Raw genomic sequence first — 18410 nt, forward strand, 5'->3', positions numbered from 1 at the left:
ACGTTTCTATTTTTCGGCATGTTCTTCCCCTTTCATGGTGGAATATTACTAACTGCTTCTGTTCAAAAATGCTGTTTTTACCTCTATGTACTATTGTATACAAACACACTTGTGTTTCCTTTGAGCTCTAGGCAGGTAATGACTGACATCGCAAGAAGTAACGAATAACAGAGATATGCGAATTGACACTGTTGCAAACAATTGTTCCAAATTTTTGAAGTACAGAGTTTCACATCTCGCAGTAAGAGATGGGTCTTTTTCTGTTGTATACAAGCAAACACTCTTGATTGCAATTTTCATCGCCCATAATTATATGTACAACTTGCAGACGTACATCTTTATTTCCGTATTAAGCATCATAAATTCTTTCATACCCAGACATAATGTGCACAATGTTGGTCCCAAAACTTATAAGAGGCATAGTATTCCTACCAGCATTCAGATACGTCGCGATGCAGCATGACAGAGCTGCTTCAAAGGTAAAGTTAAATTTGACCAACTTGGTTTGTAAATCTGTTCACTTGTTTGACAGATTACCGATTTGTGGTTTCAGTTTCAACTTGGTATAAAGTTTTTCATTGGTCTAGTTCATTTTATAGCTAGTTATAAATATGTTTTATATCATTTTTACTCAAATTTGTCGATATTTTCAGGTCGTTCTAGTGACAATTTTCTAGACATTTTAGGCCGTTAGATCCTGTGCCCTTTTTCATATTTGTAAACGAAATGAATTCTCGCTAGGGTAACTACACCACTGACCTCCAATGCGGGTGCCCCTGAGGAGGGATCTGTTGAGTTTCTCACCCGGTCTGAGGCGCAACTGCCTGAGAGCTGCTGAAAGGGGAGTTGCTGTCTAGTGAACCGCGTGCACCTTCATGAGGGGTGTTCAACCCGTGGCCCGAGGGCTGCCTGCATCCCAAAGCGCTTATCATGTTAAGTATATGATATGCGGCCCAAAAATACCCGTCTTCTTCCAATGTGGCCCGGGTGAGCTAAAAGGTTGGACATCGCCTGACGGGGTGGCCGAGCGGTTCTAGGCGCTACGCTCTGGAACCGCGAGACTGCTACGGTCGCAGATTCGAATCCTGCCTCGGGCATGGATGTGTGTGATGTCCTTAGGTTGGTTAGGTTTAAGTAGTTCTAAGTTCTAGGGGACTGATGACCTCAGAAGCTAAGTACCATAGTGCTCACGTCGGACCCATTTGAACCATTTTTTAATCAGTGCCCTACACTGTCTGGGAGCGGCTCGCCAAATACTTGTGTGGTGCAAGATGCCGAAACAATTGTCACGAAACAAATAATGTTCGGAATACAAAGGCAGGACAAGCTTTTGGAAGAAACGGGACTGAAGCTTTCGTTTTCGGAAGAAGCAGTTCAGAGGAAACTTCACAATTTAAGAAATCATGTATCGGTGCGAAAATTAAATCTTGACCGAAACAAATTGCAACTAAATCATGGTTGCACTTTTTAATACAATCTGGCTATACAAAATTAAATAACTGCCTGCTGGCATTGTTTATATACTCTTGACGAGCCAAAATATTATGACCACCTGCTTAATAGCTTGTTTGTCCGTCTTTGGAACGAAATACATGACTCATTCTGCATACCATGGATCCGACAGTTCGTTGGTAGGTTTGTGGAGGTATGTGGCATTAGATGTCTAAGCACAAGTCACGTAATTCGCGTAAATGACGGGCCACTGATTTGCACATACACGGTGATGGGGCACGATAGCTACCCAAATGGGTCCATAGGATTTACATCAGGCGAATTTGGTCGCCGAGACGTCAAAGTGACTATAATGTTTCTCAAACCACTGTAGCACGGTTGTGGCTCCGAGGCACACACAATTATACTGCTGAAAGATGACATCGCCGTAGCGGAAGGCATCAAGTTTGAAGGGATAAAAGTGGTTCGCAGCTGTCATTGTGTCTCCAATTACTACCACAGGTACCATACAAGCGTGCAATGTCTGCCATAGCATAAATCTGCTCCCACCGTCCGCCCCCGTAGCGTAGCAGTAGCGTTACCGCCTGCCACTTATGGAGCCCGGGTTCGATTCCCAGCACGGGAGTGGGTGTTGTGTGTTCATCATCATCATCATCATCTACCGAAGTGGCGTCAACTAAAATGGACTTGCAATATGGCGGCCGAACTCCCCCGAATGGGGCCTCCCAGCCAACAATGCCGCCACCAGCCAGTGCCCATGGCGCCCTACACCACGATGACGGCGTTTGTGCAGACGACCATCGACCTACTGTAGCAAAAATGTGATTCACCCGAAGAGCTGACATGTTTCCACAGATCGACGGTCGAATCCCGATGGTCCCGTGCCCACTGCAATCGTAACTGACGATGTCGTCAGGTCAACATGTGAACACATAGGGGTGCTCTGCTGCGGAGTTCCATGTTCAACAATGTACGATGAACGGTGTGCTCCGAAAGACATGTGCGTGCACCAGCATTGTGCTCTTTCGGCAGAGACGCCGTCATCTGTCCTACTTTACAGAGCAGATAACCCTCCGAACACCACGTTCTGGCCAGCCGGGGTGACCGAGCGGTTCTAGGCGCTACAGTCTGGAATCGCGCGACCGCTACGGTCGCAGGTTCGAATCCTGCCTCGGGCATGGATGTATGTGATGTCCTTAGGTTAGTTAGGTTTAAGTAGTTCTAAGTTCTAGGGGACTGATGACCTCAGAAGTTACGTCCCATAGTGCTCAGAGCCATTTGAACCATTTTGAACCACGTTCTGTGAAAAGTCATGGACGTCCACTCATTTATCGCCTAGTGGTAGTTGCACTGCGCTACCTCTTTCCGTAGATGCTCACGACAGTAGCACGTGAACGTTTGACCAGCTTCGCCGTTTTCGGGATACTCGTTCGCAAGCTCTGCGCAATAATAATCTGATGTTTGTCAGAGTCGCTTATCTCAATGGACTTCCCCTTTTGCAGTCCATATCTTCGCTGCAGTGATCCCCCCGTCCGTGTCTGCTCCGCTAACATACTTTAGCTACCGCGTCACATGCCCGCAACGCCACCATGCGGCATCCAATGTCTCGTTGGGCATCGTCATAATGTTTTGGCTCATCAGTATTTGATTAAGAATAAGAGTAGGAAGTTCGGGAACGAAATACTAATAGTAGTCTGTCATCGTTAAAGATATCTCAAGAGTTGAAGAAAATTACAGGGAGAAGCGGAAGTTGATCAGACGACAATTACAAAAGCAACTGGCCTTACTTCGATGCGCTGAAGTTTGTTTCTCCGAGATTGGCTGCCTGTGCTCCCACACAAAGCAGTCTGGTACACGTAACGTAAGTCTTTTCTTCAGAATTTGCAGCCAAACAGCATAGTGTCGGTACTGCCAAGAAACTCCGCCCTTAGTTGATTTAAAGTAATGTCTGAGCCTTATCTGTCACGTTTCTTATTTGTACCTTAGAAAACTTATTTCTTTTGTCTCCGCCACGGTCGGATACGACATGCCATTTGTTGTTTCTAATCCATTACACCGCTTTCAAAATATTACTGTAACGCGTCACTATTCATACATTCCACGAAGCGCGGTAATTGAAGATAAGTTTTACGTGAAGAAAAAAAAAAAAAAAGAAAGAAAGCAGTGTGATGAAGACGACAATCTGGTGGCAAGGGCAGCACTCCAAAAAAGTGTTAGCGAAAGGTGTACATGACGAGTATGACTTTCTGGACAGTGTGTTGCCTCTGAACTGCGCACACTGTTCTCTATGTTCTGGAATTAAAGATGCATCCACATGGTGCCTTTTTTTCTGTTCGACGTTGCGCATGCGCTTACATATCCGCCAGCGCAACTGTCGATGCGCATTTGTGCATGCGTAATTTCCTTTTCTGCACTTTTTCCCCACATAATCCATTACGATTCCCTTTTACCTTCTCCCAACTCATGTTCAAAATAAAAAAAATCTATTTACGACATAACATCATTTGACTTTTCTTTTCAATAAGCTTTACCAACAGTCATGTACTTTATGTTATTTTATTTCGAACGCAACCAGTTTCGGCAGTTCATTTTGTCATCTTCAGGTCCCATGCTCTTTCGAATCAACGAGCTTATCGTATAGCGCATAAAACTGGATACCGTGCATTCCAATCGTTGTGCAACAGATTCAAAGATTTATGGATAGGAAAGAAAGTTAACTATTTGTTTTTAAATCGCGTGTAAGTCGTTGCTGCAATTATTTGAATTGGTATAGAAAGACGGTAAAAGTCTGCCAGTCGTCTCTTGACACCTTCTCTATAACGAAGTTTCCAGTGTGCTGCGATACTGTGAACCCTTGCGTACGTAAACTCAGTGTCTCTTCCGGAATTTTTCAGTGTCAAAGCTATGTGTAGTGGATACACGTATGTCACATCGAAAAACTATTCCATCTCCTGATGGAAAACTTACTAACAGTTAATTCTGAAGCATTTTCAAAGTCTTTAGACATTCAGCAGCATTGCATAAACGTTTTAGGAGAGTGCAGATTAAAAGCCTGTTGACGTTAGTCGTTAGCAACCATTGTGTTCTTGTTTGATTCATTAATTTTGTAGCACTACAACAAGCACGAACGAATTGCTTAACTATATCAAGAAGATACCCATACCCGAGTGTGTTAGCAATCTAAGGAAGGGGTTGAAGATTAGAGTTTTTATGCTGTATTCTCCTGTTTGGTTACTTCAGTAGCGCTTGGCGCATGTTAGGAGAAAAAGAAAGGCGCGAGTACTGGCAGGAGCAGAGACGACTGAATCGGGCCGCATCGATACCTAGTGGCAACTGTTAGGCCATCCGCCTACAAGTATTTTTTTCCGTTTGCTAAAGCTGTAAGGCAACTAAAACCTTGCTGAACCCGAAGGTTTGTTCGAAGACTGCAGTGATTTACCACCCACTTCTGAACTGACTTATACAGACAGTTAGAAGGGGTACTCCGAAACACGGTGCAACTTTACTGGCCATTCTTGTCGTTGCAAGTGAAAGAAGCGATAAGAAGAAAAATTTAGCGGAAACGATAACGCGAAAAATAAAGCGAAACTAGCGGTTTGTGGCGAAATAACGCGAAATCGGCGGCTAGAACGAAATATTGCTAAGTTTGTCACTTTGCCATACAAAACATGTTGTAAATTGGAGGACGGCAGTTTACCATATTTGCAACTGATGGTTATTAGATGTTGAAATTGTAGTGTGACTTTTTATTTCCTCGAGGCTGACGTTCACGTATAATCTTAAAATGATACTTCGTTTCCCACATAACTATAACGTTGCGTGAAAAATAGTACCAAAGATGGCAAAAAAGCACCTAAACTGAAAAAATAATACCACCAAAATTCGAAGGAAGGTAGCCAGAAATGGAAAAAAATGATACTGGAAAAAATAATACAAAAATTGCTAGAAAATACCGAAACTGGAAAAAAACCAATCTACCAAAAAAGGTAATGGCAAAACTGGTGAAAAAGGTAACATGTAACTTGCAAAAACAGGTAATGCTGAATCTGACAAAAATGGTAACACCAGATCCTGGAAAACAACTAACACCAGAACTGGCAAAAGCCAGTGTCATCGAATATGCTAAAAAGAATGAACAATCCTGCAAAAAAAATAGGTAACGCCGAACCTAGCAAAAAACATCGAACATGGGAAAAAATAACACTGAATCCGGCAAAAACACCGAAATCGGCAAAAAATAGCACTGAAATTGGCCAAAAATGTCGCCCATTCGCGCAAAAAATTACACCGAAACTGGCAAAAAAATAGCACCTAAACTGGTGCTATTTTTGCCAGTTTAGGTGTAAAAGAAGAAACAGGGAAAGATATAACACTTCAGTTGAAAAATTAGAGCGAAATTCGCAAAATATACCGCATCAGTAAAAAAGTACAAAGCAAAAAGTGACAAAAATGGCATAGAATTTGCCAAAAATTAACACCGAAACTGGCTACAAATAACACCCAAATTGGGAAGAAATAACACAGAATTTGGCCTTTAATTAAAACGATTTTTTCCAGTCCCTAACGATAACATGAACCATGGACCTTGCCGTTGGTGGGGAGGTGCGTGCCTCAGCGATACAGATGGCAGTACAGTAGGTGCAACCACAACGGAGGGGTATCTGTTGAGAGGCCAGACCCACGTGTGGTTCATGAAGAGGGGCAGCAGTCTGGATGATTGACTGATCTGGCCTTATAACACTAACCAAAACAGCCTTGCTGTGCTGGTACTGCGAACGGCTGAAAGCAAGGGGAAACTACAGCCGTAATTTTTCCCGAGGGCATGCAGCTCTACTGTGTGGTTAAATGACAATGGCGTCCTCTTGGGTAAAATATTCCGGAGGTAAAATAGTCCCCCATTCGGATCTTCGGGCGGGGACTACTCAAGAGGACGTCGTTATCAGGAGAAAGAAAACTGGCGTTCTACGGATCGGAGCGTAGAATGTCAGATCCCTTAATCGGGCAGGTAGGTTAGACAAATTAAAAAGGGAAATGGATAGGTTAAAGTTAGATATAGTGGGAATTAGTGAAGTTCGGTGGCAGGAGGAACAAGACTTTTGGTCAGGTGAATACAGGGTTATAAATACAAAATCAAATAGGGGTAATGCAGGAGTCGGTTTAATAATGAGTAACAAAATAGGAGTGCGGGTAAGCTACTACAAACAGCATAGTGACCGCATTATTGTGGCCAAAACAGACACGAAGCCCATGCCTACTACAGTAGTACAAGTTTATATGCCAACTAGCTCTGCAGATGATGAAGAAATTGATGAAATGTATGATGGGAAAAGAAATTATTCAGGTAGTGAAGGGAGACGAAAATTTAATAGTCATGGGTGACTGGAATTCGAGAGTACGAAAAGGGAGAGAAGGAAACAAGGTAGGTGAATATGGAATCCGCCTGGTAGAATTTTGCACAGAGCATAACTTAATCATACCTAACACTTGGTTCAAGAATCATAAAAGAAAGTTGCATACATGGAAGAATCCTGGAGATACTAGAAGGTATCAGATAGATTATATAATGGTAAGACAGAGATTTAGGAACCAGGTTTCAAATTGTAAGGCATTTCCAGGGGCAGATGTGGGCTCTGACCACAGTCTATTGGTTATGAACTGTAGATTAAAACTGAAGAAACTGAAAAAAGGTGTGAATTTATGGAGATAGGACCTGGATAAACTGGAAGAACCAGAGGTTGTACAGAGTTTCAGGGAGAGCATAAGGGAACAATTGACAGGAATGGGGGAAAGAAATACAGTAGAAAAAGAATGGGTAGCTCTGAGGGATGGAGTAGTGAAGGCAGCAGAGGATCCAGTAGGTAAAAAGACGAGGGCTAGTAGAAATCATTGGGTAACAGAAGAAATATTGAATTTAAATGATGAAAGGAGACAATACAAAAATGCGGTAAATGAAGCAGGCAAAAAGGAACACAAACGTCTCAAAAATGAGATCGACAGGAAGTGCAAAATGGCTAAGGAGGGATGGCTAGAGGACAAATGTAAGGATGTAGAGGCTTATCTCACTAGGGGAAAGATAGATATTGCCTACAGGAAAATTAAAGAGACCTTTGGAGAAAAGAGAGCCACATGTATGAATATCAAGAGCTCAGATGGAAACCAAGTTCTAAGCAAAGAAGGGAAAGCAGAAAGGTGGAAGGAGTATATAGAGGGTCTATACAAGGGCGATATACTTGAGGACAAAATTATGGAAATGGAAGAGGGTGTAGATGAAGATGAAATGGGAGATACGATACTGCGTGAAGAGTTTGACAGAGCACTGAAAGACCTGAGTCGAAACAAGGCCCAGAAATAGACAACATTCTATTAGAACTACTGACGGCCTTGGGAGAGCCAGTCCTAACAAAACTCTATCTGGTGAGCAAGATGTATGTGACAGGCGAAATACCCTCAGATTTCAAGAAGAATATAATAATTCCAATCCCAAAGAAAGCAGGTGTTGACAGGTGTGAAAATTACCGAACTATCAGTTTAATAAGTCACAGCTCGAAAATAGTAACGAATACGAATTCTTTACAGACGAATGGAAAAACTAGTACAAGCCGGCCTCAGGGAAGATCAGTTTGGATTCTGTAGAAATGTTGGAACACGTGAGGCAATACTGATCTGACGACTTATCTTAAAAGAAAGATTAAGGAAAGGCAAACCTACGTTTCTAGCATTTGTAGACTTAGAGAAAGCTTTTGACCATGTTGATTGGAATACTCTCTTTCAAATTCTAAAGGTGGCAGGGGTAAAATACAGGGAGCGAAAGGCTATTTACAATTTATACACAAACCAGATGGCAGTTATTAGAGTCGAGGGACATGAAAGGGAAGCAGTGGTTGGGAAGGGAGTGAGACAGGGTTGTAGCCTCTCCCCGATGTTATTCAATCTGTATATTGAGCAAGCAGTAAAGGAAACAAAAGAAAAATTCGGAGTAGGTATGAAAATCTATGGAGAAGTAATAAAAACTTTGAGGGTCTCCGATGACATTGTAATTCTGTCAGAGACAGCAAAGGACTTGGAGTCGACAGTATCTTGAGAGGGGGATATAAGATGAACATCAACAAAAGCAAAACGAGGATAATGAAATATAGTCGAATTAAGTCGGGTGATGTTGAGGGTATTAGATTAAGAAATGAGACACTTAAAGTAGTAAAGGAGTTTTGCTATTTGGGGAGCAAAATAACTGATGATGGTCGAAGTAGAGAGGATATAAAATGTAGACTGGCAATGGCAAGGAAAGCGTTTCTGAAGAAGAGAAATTTGTTAACATCGAGTAAAGATTTAAGTGTCAGGAAGTCGTTTCTGAAAATATTTGTATGGAGTGTAGCCATGTATGGAAGTGAGACATGGAAGATAAATAGTTTGGACACGAAGAGAATAGAAGCTTTAGAAATGTGGTGCTACAGAAGAATGCTGAAGATTAGATGGGTAGATTCTGTAACTAATGAGGAGGTATTGAATCGAATTGGGGAGAAGAGGAGTTTGTGGCACAACTTGACAAGAATAAGGGACCGGTTGGTAGGACATGTTCTGAGGGATCAAGGGATCACAAGTTTGGCATTGGAGGGCAGCGTGGAGGGTAAAAATCGTAGTGGGAGACCAAGAGATGAATACACTAAGCAGATTCAGAAGGATGTAGGTTGCAGTAGGTACTGGCAGATGAAGAAGCTTGCACAGGATGAAGTAGCATGGAGAGCTGCATCAAACCAGTCTCAGGACTGAAGACCGCAACAACAACAACAACAACAACAACGATAACAGGGGGTAAGTCGTACGGCCAACTGGGAATCTAGGCTGTCAGTTTACCCACTGAGTCACCGCTCCACATTTCTATTCAAACCATTAATACGTTATTTATCAAAAATAAATTGCACTCAGTCAAGGGAACGAACACTAGCCTCTGGATTCGGTACAAGAAGTAACCAAATAAAATACAGTGGCTTACGTAAGTTTCAAATAATTTATTCGCGAATAAATTTGTTTAAATGATCGAATTATTCGAATAATTATCCAGATAGAAATTTATTCTGCTTACCAATACAACTTGCACGCCCTTCCTCTCTGCTGTCATTGCAGTTAATATTAACAACGCTAAAGAGTCCTGTTTGTTCAGTTGCTCGATTTACTCATGACAGCCTACAATGTAGCTGGATTGGAGTTTTCTGTTAATTATAAACAAAGTAAACAATCAGAATCAGCTGTCACGGTTGGCGACAAATTTTTTTCCATTTGCTCTGTTCAAAACCTGTATCAATGTCAGTGCGATTTTAGCTGGAAATTGAATGCAAGCATTATTTCATCAGCTTTTATTACGCAAATTTACAGTTCCTTCAGCTAAATCAGTGACCTCCAATAACATTCAATATTCGATTACCACTATACGTGTCATTATACATTATCATACTCTGTCACTGTGGTAATAATTGATGACTCTCAGGTATATAGTATTCACTTTCATCAAAAACATGGAAAATCGACAACTTTTTGAATTCTAATTGCACTCCAACGTTTGCTAAGACCATTAGTGCCGCTACATTGTGACGAAGCTGTATAGGGTGCGTATTATTTAGCTGTCTGGCAGGGCCATGTACCTGCTGCCCTGCACATCGTTGAGTGAGCGCCGCATGATAGAAAGAGGTACGAGGAAGACGAAGTGACGACAACGATCTGTTGGTAAATTTCTGAAGGAGGTCACACCGATATTTAGATTTTATGCTTGACGAACTACAGCTATAAGGCTGGAAATAACATTTAGTTAGCTAGTAACCGGCGACTTATATACCAGTTTCTACTATTTATTGTTCATTTCAAAACAAGGTATTTCAGTGATTATTCCTGAATCTGAGAAATACTTAAGGGAGGTTCTTAGTAGTTGTGTGAAGATAAATTAACTTTCAATGCGTCATTTGTACTTTATTTTATATAAAAAAAAGTTGTTTACACAGCTTTAACCATTAAAGATTATATGTAGATACATCCTTGGACTCGACAAATTTGGGAATTTCATAGATGCCAAAACCCACTGAAAAGGAGACTGTGTTTACCAATTTTTATTTTTTGGCACCATCAGTGTCCTTAATTTATATTTCTAGTAGTTTGTTGAGGAGCTAACATACCACATCATTTCTTTTCTTCAGATGACAGGCGCAACTCTATTTGCTTATTTGCTTGCAACATGCTCCATTACAATTTTTCTAATACTACAAGTACGTATTGTGTGTGTGTGTGTGTGTGTGTGTGTGTGTTTGTTTAGTTTCGTTAGATTATATAGTGCTTAGGCTTAGGGACTGATGGCCTCAGCAGTTTGGTCCCATAAGACCTTACCACAAATTTCCAAATTTTGTGTTTGTGTGTGTGTGTGTGTGTGTGTGTGTGTGTGTGTGTGTGTGTGTGTGGTGAGAGAGAGAGAGAGAGAGAGAGAGAGAGAGAGAGAGAGAGCAGTGTAAGCCGAGCTTGACGTCCCCATCCGACGGATGGATCACTATCAACAGTGTCATATGCCCTCACTTCATGAGTTTGGTATTAAAGTCGGACATTGGGGCAAAGCCTGGTGGTCAGGAATCTTAAGGGGAGGTTTACTATGTCTTCGTTCAAAAAATTGCATTTTTGGATCCATAAAAGTGTTTAGAATCCACCCCTGAAACGGTTTTTCCGAATACGGAACGGAAATGTTTGCTATTCGCGGTTGAACAAAAAGATGCACCTGTCTGAAATCGGCCTGTTTCACGCACCAGTGTTTTTCGGGGATTTCGACTTTATAGCCGTGAAAAATTATTCTATATGCTTGCCCAAGGATCAAGTGATCAAGGAGCTTACGACATACAACGGCTTGGCAATCCAACAGCATTCCAAATCGGTGGAACAGATGAAGAAGGCAATTTGGGCAACGTATTTCCACAAGCGTCCGACGGATCAAAATTGTCCGGGTGGGGAAACTAGTTGGTGCAAGTGGCTCATTCCAGAGGCTACCGGGCATCTGGACGAATATCAACACTAATATCCGCTCTCCTAAGAAGTTCAAAAAGCGATTCATCCGAGGACGAGTTATTTTACCGGTGCTTGGGAGGAAACACACAAAATTCAAATGAAAGTTTGAACGCGTGTGTTTGGCAGTTAGGTCCCAAGCATTTGCATTCTGGTGCGGAGACTGTGACTTTCCTGGCAGTGAGCAGCTTCAACGAAGAGTATTCAGCAATTCTGAAGACCATGACAACGATGGACGTCACCATGGGACTTCAAATGGTTCAAATGGCTCTGAGCACTATGCGACTTAAGTTCTGAGGTCATCAGTCGCCTAGAACTTAGAACTAATTAAACCTAACTAACCTAAGGACATCACACACATCCATGCCCGAGGCTCCAGACTGTAGCGCCTAGAACCGCACAGCCACCCCGCCGGCACTCTGGGACTATTCGACGCAGTTAGCCAAGATTCGGACGACCACCGGATTCAAGCGGCCGAAAACCGCTTGTCACTGGCCGTACGAGCGGCTCTGGAGCAGCGCAGGGTGGCCCAGATCAAGCAGAACGCCCTCTATGAGGCAGAGGAAGGACTAGTTTATGGATCCGGAATAGCAGATTGAACGTAAGTTGCATAATATTACATTTATATGTACTCAAAACTTCAAACGCGTTTTTCTCGAAACGACTTTTTTTTATCGCGAGGTATGGTAACTTCAAATCTACTGAACCGATTGGCATGATTCTTTGTTTCCGACGAAGCTAACTAACTTGTCTAGGAGTTGTACCACTTTTATTCTGATCCATCAACTATAAATATTTTTACTTGGCCGACGAAGTCGAAAAATCGATGAAAAAACCCTATTTTGTTTCAAATGGCCGCCATTTTGTTTCCTATGGTCCAAATAACTTTAGCGAGGTACAACTGCTAAAGAATCTTATATACAACGCTAACGTCAGCTCAATTTTGATATCAGACGAGCCGGCTGACCTGTGACATACCGCGCGTGGAGGTCTACATCGAAATTTTGTTTCGTTCCGACGGCACTTCCACCTTTGCTCTTCGACATTTCCGGTAGAAAAAATTCCAGTTTGTAGAGTAAATATCAATAAACATTTTGACCAAATTTGACATTGATATCTATAACACATACCGAGAAAAAAATCTCAAAAAACATCTCTCCTGCTCTCGGTCCCCCCCCCCCCCCCCCCCCCCCCCCCCCGCCGACACCGCATCAGGCTCCACAGGTGTTGTGGTGTAAGTCGCCATGGCATGAACACTCGCCCAGACTTTTCATAAATTTCTGGCTTATTTTTCTCTGTTTCCTACTTCGAAACTTGCTGTATCTTATTCTTTACAGTAATATGAACAGAGTGTTTATTTCCAATACTTGACGCTCAGGGCACCAAGTCTCACATTTTTATTCAAATAATCTTTAGAAGCGGCACTCCATACGACTTTACTTTGTCTGTAAGCGTTTATAAATTTAAAGGTGCTTCCTTTGGAGTCAACAAACATTACTGCACATAAATCGCTTCATAGCATAAACTCAACACACTACACAATGAAACACACACGGGCCCCAGCTGCCTGTCGTCTGCTAAAAAGCGCAAAGCTCCCTACCGAAGGCGGAAGAAAATGCGCTTTTAGCGCAGGGCTTCCTTTTCCAGGAAATTACGCATGCACAAATGCGCACGCATAGTTGCGGTGTTGGAAATTTACACGCAAGCGTAAAGTTGAACAGAAAAAAAGGCTTCGTGAGGACAAGTTTATCACTGTCACTTCGTATTTCTGGTCCCTCCGTTATCTAGGTACTTCTTCGTCGCAATAGACGCACCACAAACACCCAAGCGAAGTGGAAACTGCTTGCGCTATGTGGCAACATGACAACACGAGAACGTCCATGCTTACGTGCGTTCTTTCCACAAATTTTTGTGCATGCCCTTTTGTTCCCGTGCGTCTGTGATTGCGCATAACGGCAGAGGCTTCGTGTGGACACACATTAAAAAGAAAACTATAATTTGTGCAGCCGACGAGGAGACAAACATTCCTCTGCTTGATTCGTGGGTGTGAAATTACAAAAGATAATCGAATGTTACGATTTTAGTGACAAATGTATATGCTTACATAATGCGCGATTAATCATCTAAATTTTGTAGATACTAAAATGAGATAGGTGTCTCGAGAACAGTACTGCCGCAATTCAAAACATCTCAAGCCAGCACTTCCAATGTACAACAATATGAAGTACAGATGGATTGCATATTAATAACGAAAACAATACGAATGTTTCAACAAGCCTTGTTCATGTGGTCTGCATTATGGAAATATAGTAATGATATCCCAATAACGACAAAGAAGGAACTAGTTTTCGTTATTGTACTGTACTTCTCATTGTGAATGTATAATATAACGATATAACATCAGCTTCCTTGCACTATGAATGCACGTGACTGTAACTCAAATGAGTGTTTTTGCATGTGTTAGTCAGTTCAAAGTACGATTATATGAACCAAGGAATGTTGAAATCATGATTCCGACATGTGCCGGTTACCTCGAAAGATTAGTTATTAAATGTGCTACGACAACAGACGCAATCAACATTCTGAATAGTTACTTAACGTATTTTTATATAATTTTTTGTACGGTTATCGTTCTTGAGTTGTTCCGATTCACAGTTAAAAAAACGATTAAATAAAATTATCTCCACGTACCTTCCTTGCAACAGCTGAATTGCCTTCTTGGGAATATCCGAATGCGCCACAAGTACTCGTGGCTTAGACATGCTGACAGGAGAACTGTCACTGGTTGCAAAGCTAAACCGGCTCTAATAGCCGCAACGATCTCAGTATTTAGCTCCCGTAGATTGGCAAACGCAGTCTACTGCGTAAGTCGAGATGGTTCCTCAGTAGCAGCGTGTTGTGTTCGTGTTTGTCGCTTACTTTCAGCCTATGTGGACGAAAGTGTGTAACAGATAAGGAGATAACTGATAACGTAATCTGCAACAAAATCTGGAGTGCAAGGGTTCTAAAATTAAAACTTACAGAGCGAAACCAGCATGATGCAAAAATTGGTGTTCGATCTATCACGTTTTATATACGGTACAATAAATTTGGTTGCCTTCGATTTATCACATTTTATATGTAATAAATTTGGATGCCATTTTTTGTTGGCAGTGAGATGTTGAGTTTTCCGAAGTAATGTTCCCCTTACCGGTAATTTTATGTATGATTTAAAACATGATACGAGTCATTTTACAACACAGCGTAGTGCAGATTACAGAAATATTAATCTACTTAATAACAGATCCACAGCGGCGAGCAAATACGAATGAAAACGTTATAAGCAACCAACTGTCATAAATTGCAGTACGTTACCAATAGTAATCATTGTTTGCAAATAAGAATACACCCTTAGTATTTACAGTACGTACCGATATTTTAATGTTAGACATAATAGATAAAATGTCAAAGCACACACTAATTACGGTTAAAAAAATGAACAGCCCCCTCCTGCCCAGGATGAATGAGGCTGTTTCTAGCAAGAGCAAGAAGTGTAATGACTGCTACTCTGTTTAACACTATTCGCACTCAGTATTGTGTAGAGAATAATGCACAGAACACCTTGAATGATATTACGATAGAAGATATCCAACTGTAATGGTTAGACTACTAATCTTTGTCTAGATGTTTTACACAAAGAGTTAGAAAAGATAGGTGATACACACACTACCGTGGCATTTGCTGCATAAGAGAGAAAGATGGAGTGTTGATAATGTTGTATGTAAATTGACCCATTTGAAAATCATGAACAAGTAAAGGCAACTAGACATTGAAAAGCTGCAACACTAGATATTAATCATACGAGTAATCATCATCTTGGCATTTGTGCTGTTATGAATAGCTCAAGAAACAAAGAAAACATATCCTTATTCACCTATTCCACAGGAAAATATGCACATATTTGCTCATGATAATTCATTGTAGTTAACTCTTTTGAAGTAAGTGTTGGATGATACGACAATGTTAACATAGCTGACAGGAAGACAGAAATGGGTGAAAGCATACGGGGATACTGGAGTTCATTACCTCACTCATTGGTTGAAAATGATATATAATAGTGCTAAGGTTGAAGTAAACACAGTACATCAAAAGAAAAAAAAGATTGTAATGTATATTCAAATGGAGTTCAGAAAGAGATATTTTTCTGTAGAAATGCATCGTCAGCCAGAGGACTAGTGTACAAGCAAAAATTCTAAAGGAGGTTAATTGAATCTGTGACAAAGCACCTGAGCACCATGTCTGAAAAGCTCAACTAAGTGCATTTTCTTCAGATCTGTCTGTTTCATTACTTTCTGCAGAGTTTATGGCTATTGCACTCAAACACACAGTTTTACCATCCAGTCATCAAAGCACAATTTGAAGTAACAGGTTTCAACTGCTCACTACTCAGGGTGAATTGATAAACAGCGATATTAGGATTTTCCTTGTTGCTACCCAACAGCAAAACACACAAAATAAATCCATAAACATCTAAACTGATATAAGTAAATAAATACCAAGGAACACTTGAAGTCGTAGGCTGTGCTATTTCAAGCTGACTTACTTTCTCACTATATGTGTTGTAGCCATCAGTTAAATTACAATGATAAGTCACTAGAAAACTAAAAGGACTATAATTTGACTATGAAAGAATGCATTACAATTCAAGCAGGCTTTGGTTTCCTAACTGTGAAATGAGATACAAGAGACAGCAAATACCTAAGGATACATCTAATTTGTAACATACAAAAAAATTGAAATCTCCCATCTCCACTGATGGGAAATAGTCCAAACGTATAGCACATACACAAACAACAACAACAACAAAATTAGAATTAAGTTTGATGATAAAAGTCTCCTACAGCTGAGTTACTTTCAAAGGACTGCAGAAGAACTGCCACCAGTGAAATCTTTGCAGAGGTGTCACAATTCTTATTCAGAGCTCAGTGCATTTATTTTATTTCTTTTATTCTTCCAGGGATTGTCTCACAATTATGATGTAATTATAATGCAATGAAAACAAATAGCTCCAAAATATGCATAGTTATACACATAGGATTGGTAAGTACCGGTATGCTTTTATGTGGATAGGACAGGTTATCAGTTGGAGTCTTGATGAAGGAACCATCCTGGCATTTCCCTGAATTTGTTTAGGAAAACCTAAATCTGGATGGCCAAACAGAACGAACTCCGTCCTTCTGAATACAGTCTCCTATTGAAAAAATTGCACTAATCAGAGGATGAATTTATGAATGATGAGATGATCCTTTGAACAGTGTGTCTATTTTTATCATAATGTTTACTGTAATACTGTATTTATACAATAATGTCTGCGAAATTTATACGCTAAGCACTGGTACATCATAAGAAAAACAATTTAATAATATTATTGTGTTAAACATAGGACTGTGCTAGTAAAAATAGTGTTAGAGACTTAAATAACTGTGTACAAATATATCATAAGACAAAAACTGACATGTCTCCTGTACAATAGATCAGATGATGTATAAAATGTATGTTATGAGATGAATAAGACACAAACATGAGATCAGTGTCTTAACAACTGCACTTCCTCATTTGGTTGGTCCCTAATGTATTAAGTTCTTTGATATACACACAACCTGTTCCAAATAATGTGTATGAATATCATTTTGTTCTTCATTTATGCACCCATCCAGGACAACTGCTGTTGATTCCTGAACCATGAACACGCGGCTTTGCCTTTTGAACTAACTGCAGTCTGCCCGGAAAATGGACTCCAAGCCCATAAACATGGCAGCAGTGCAAATCACTGTTCACATGTCTCTAAACTGTTCATAGCTTTGAAGGATAAGGCAGAATTTGTAAGCTTATATTCACTGCTGCTCTCTGATAATAACACTCTTTCATTATTCTTGTTTCTGTTTTATGAAAATAGTAAAGAAGATTAATGGTTCATGAGTACATGAAATAAGAAGTAACATGATCTTGCATATGAGTAACGTCAGTTAATCTGCAGTACTTTAATACTCATCCATACAATAAAGAATTTAATTTCATGTTGTATAATACTGACTTTCTCGTTATTGGTTTTTGCTTGAAACATTGCAGTGACTTAAGACCAGGTTGCTGTTTATGCTTCATCCTGCACTTATTCTTGAAGATATGAACCTGAAAATCAGTAGTGAAGCACATTTATGTAGTTTGTTTTCTCGGTAACAATTTCTCTAGAATTTGAGTGTACTGAAGTAACGGCTGTGACTTTAGCTGTTAGAAGAAAGGCAGAAAGCTTAGAGCTCATGCACCAATTATGTATGCAAACTCTACTGATTGTTACCTGTGAAAAACCGCTTGTTGTTGAATATGTGTGGATAAGAAGACTGTAGCTCATATAAATCATTTTAAGTAAAAGGCAACCTGATGAAAATATTTCCTACATTCGTTCGCAACGGCCTTGCCACAGTGGATACACCAGTTCCCGTGCGATCATCGAAGTTAAGCACTGTCGGACGTGGTCAGCACTTGGATGGGTGACCATCCAGGCCGCCATGTGCTGTTGCCATTTTTATGGGTGCACTCAGCCTTTTGATGCCAATTGAGGAGCTACTCGACCGAATAGTAGTGGCTTCAGTCAGGAATACCATCATAACGACCAGGAGAGCGGTGTGCTGACCCCACGCCCCTCCTATCCACATCCTCCTCTGAGGATGACATGGCAGTCGGATGATCCCGGTAGGCCACTCGTGGCCTGAAGTCGGAGTGCTTTTTTCCTACATTCGTTCAGCTTGTGAAACTGTATGTTTCTTCTTGAAGGCAAGTGGGAAAGAAAAATGTGGGTAGATAGGCAATGAGAGCTGGGTACACGAAAGTGAAGATGAAGGGAATGTCATTTGTGGGATAAGATATTACAGGCAAACAAGGATAATACGAGT

At 40.8% G+C, this 18410-nt stretch overlaps 1 protein-coding gene and 1 pseudogene across 1 annotated transcript in view; one reads left to right on the top strand and one right to left on the bottom strand.

Moving 5' to 3' along the window:
• The window catches only part of LOC126457609 (glyoxylate reductase/hydroxypyruvate reductase-like), a 95156-nt gene extending 80770 nt beyond the window's left edge, over positions 1-14386 (bottom strand). The window contains exon 1 of the mRNA XM_050094060.1: positions 14173-14386. Coding sequence (XP_049950017.1) covers positions 14173-14243 — 71 coding nt within the window. The 5' untranslated portion in view covers positions 14244-14386. The remainder of the gene's footprint in view (positions 1-14172) is intronic.
• Positions 14387-17922: 3536 nt separating this feature from the next.
• LOC126459012 (5S ribosomal RNA) lies at positions 17923-18040 on the top strand (annotated as a pseudogene).
• The last annotated feature ends 370 nt before the right edge of the window (positions 18041-18410 follow it).

This window comes from Schistocerca serialis, chromosome 2 (genome assembly GCF_023864345.2).
Source record: "Schistocerca serialis cubense isolate TAMUIC-IGC-003099 chromosome 2, iqSchSeri2.2, whole genome shotgun sequence".
In the NCBI taxonomy this organism is placed as follows: domain Eukaryota; kingdom Metazoa; phylum Arthropoda; class Insecta; order Orthoptera; family Acrididae; genus Schistocerca; species Schistocerca serialis.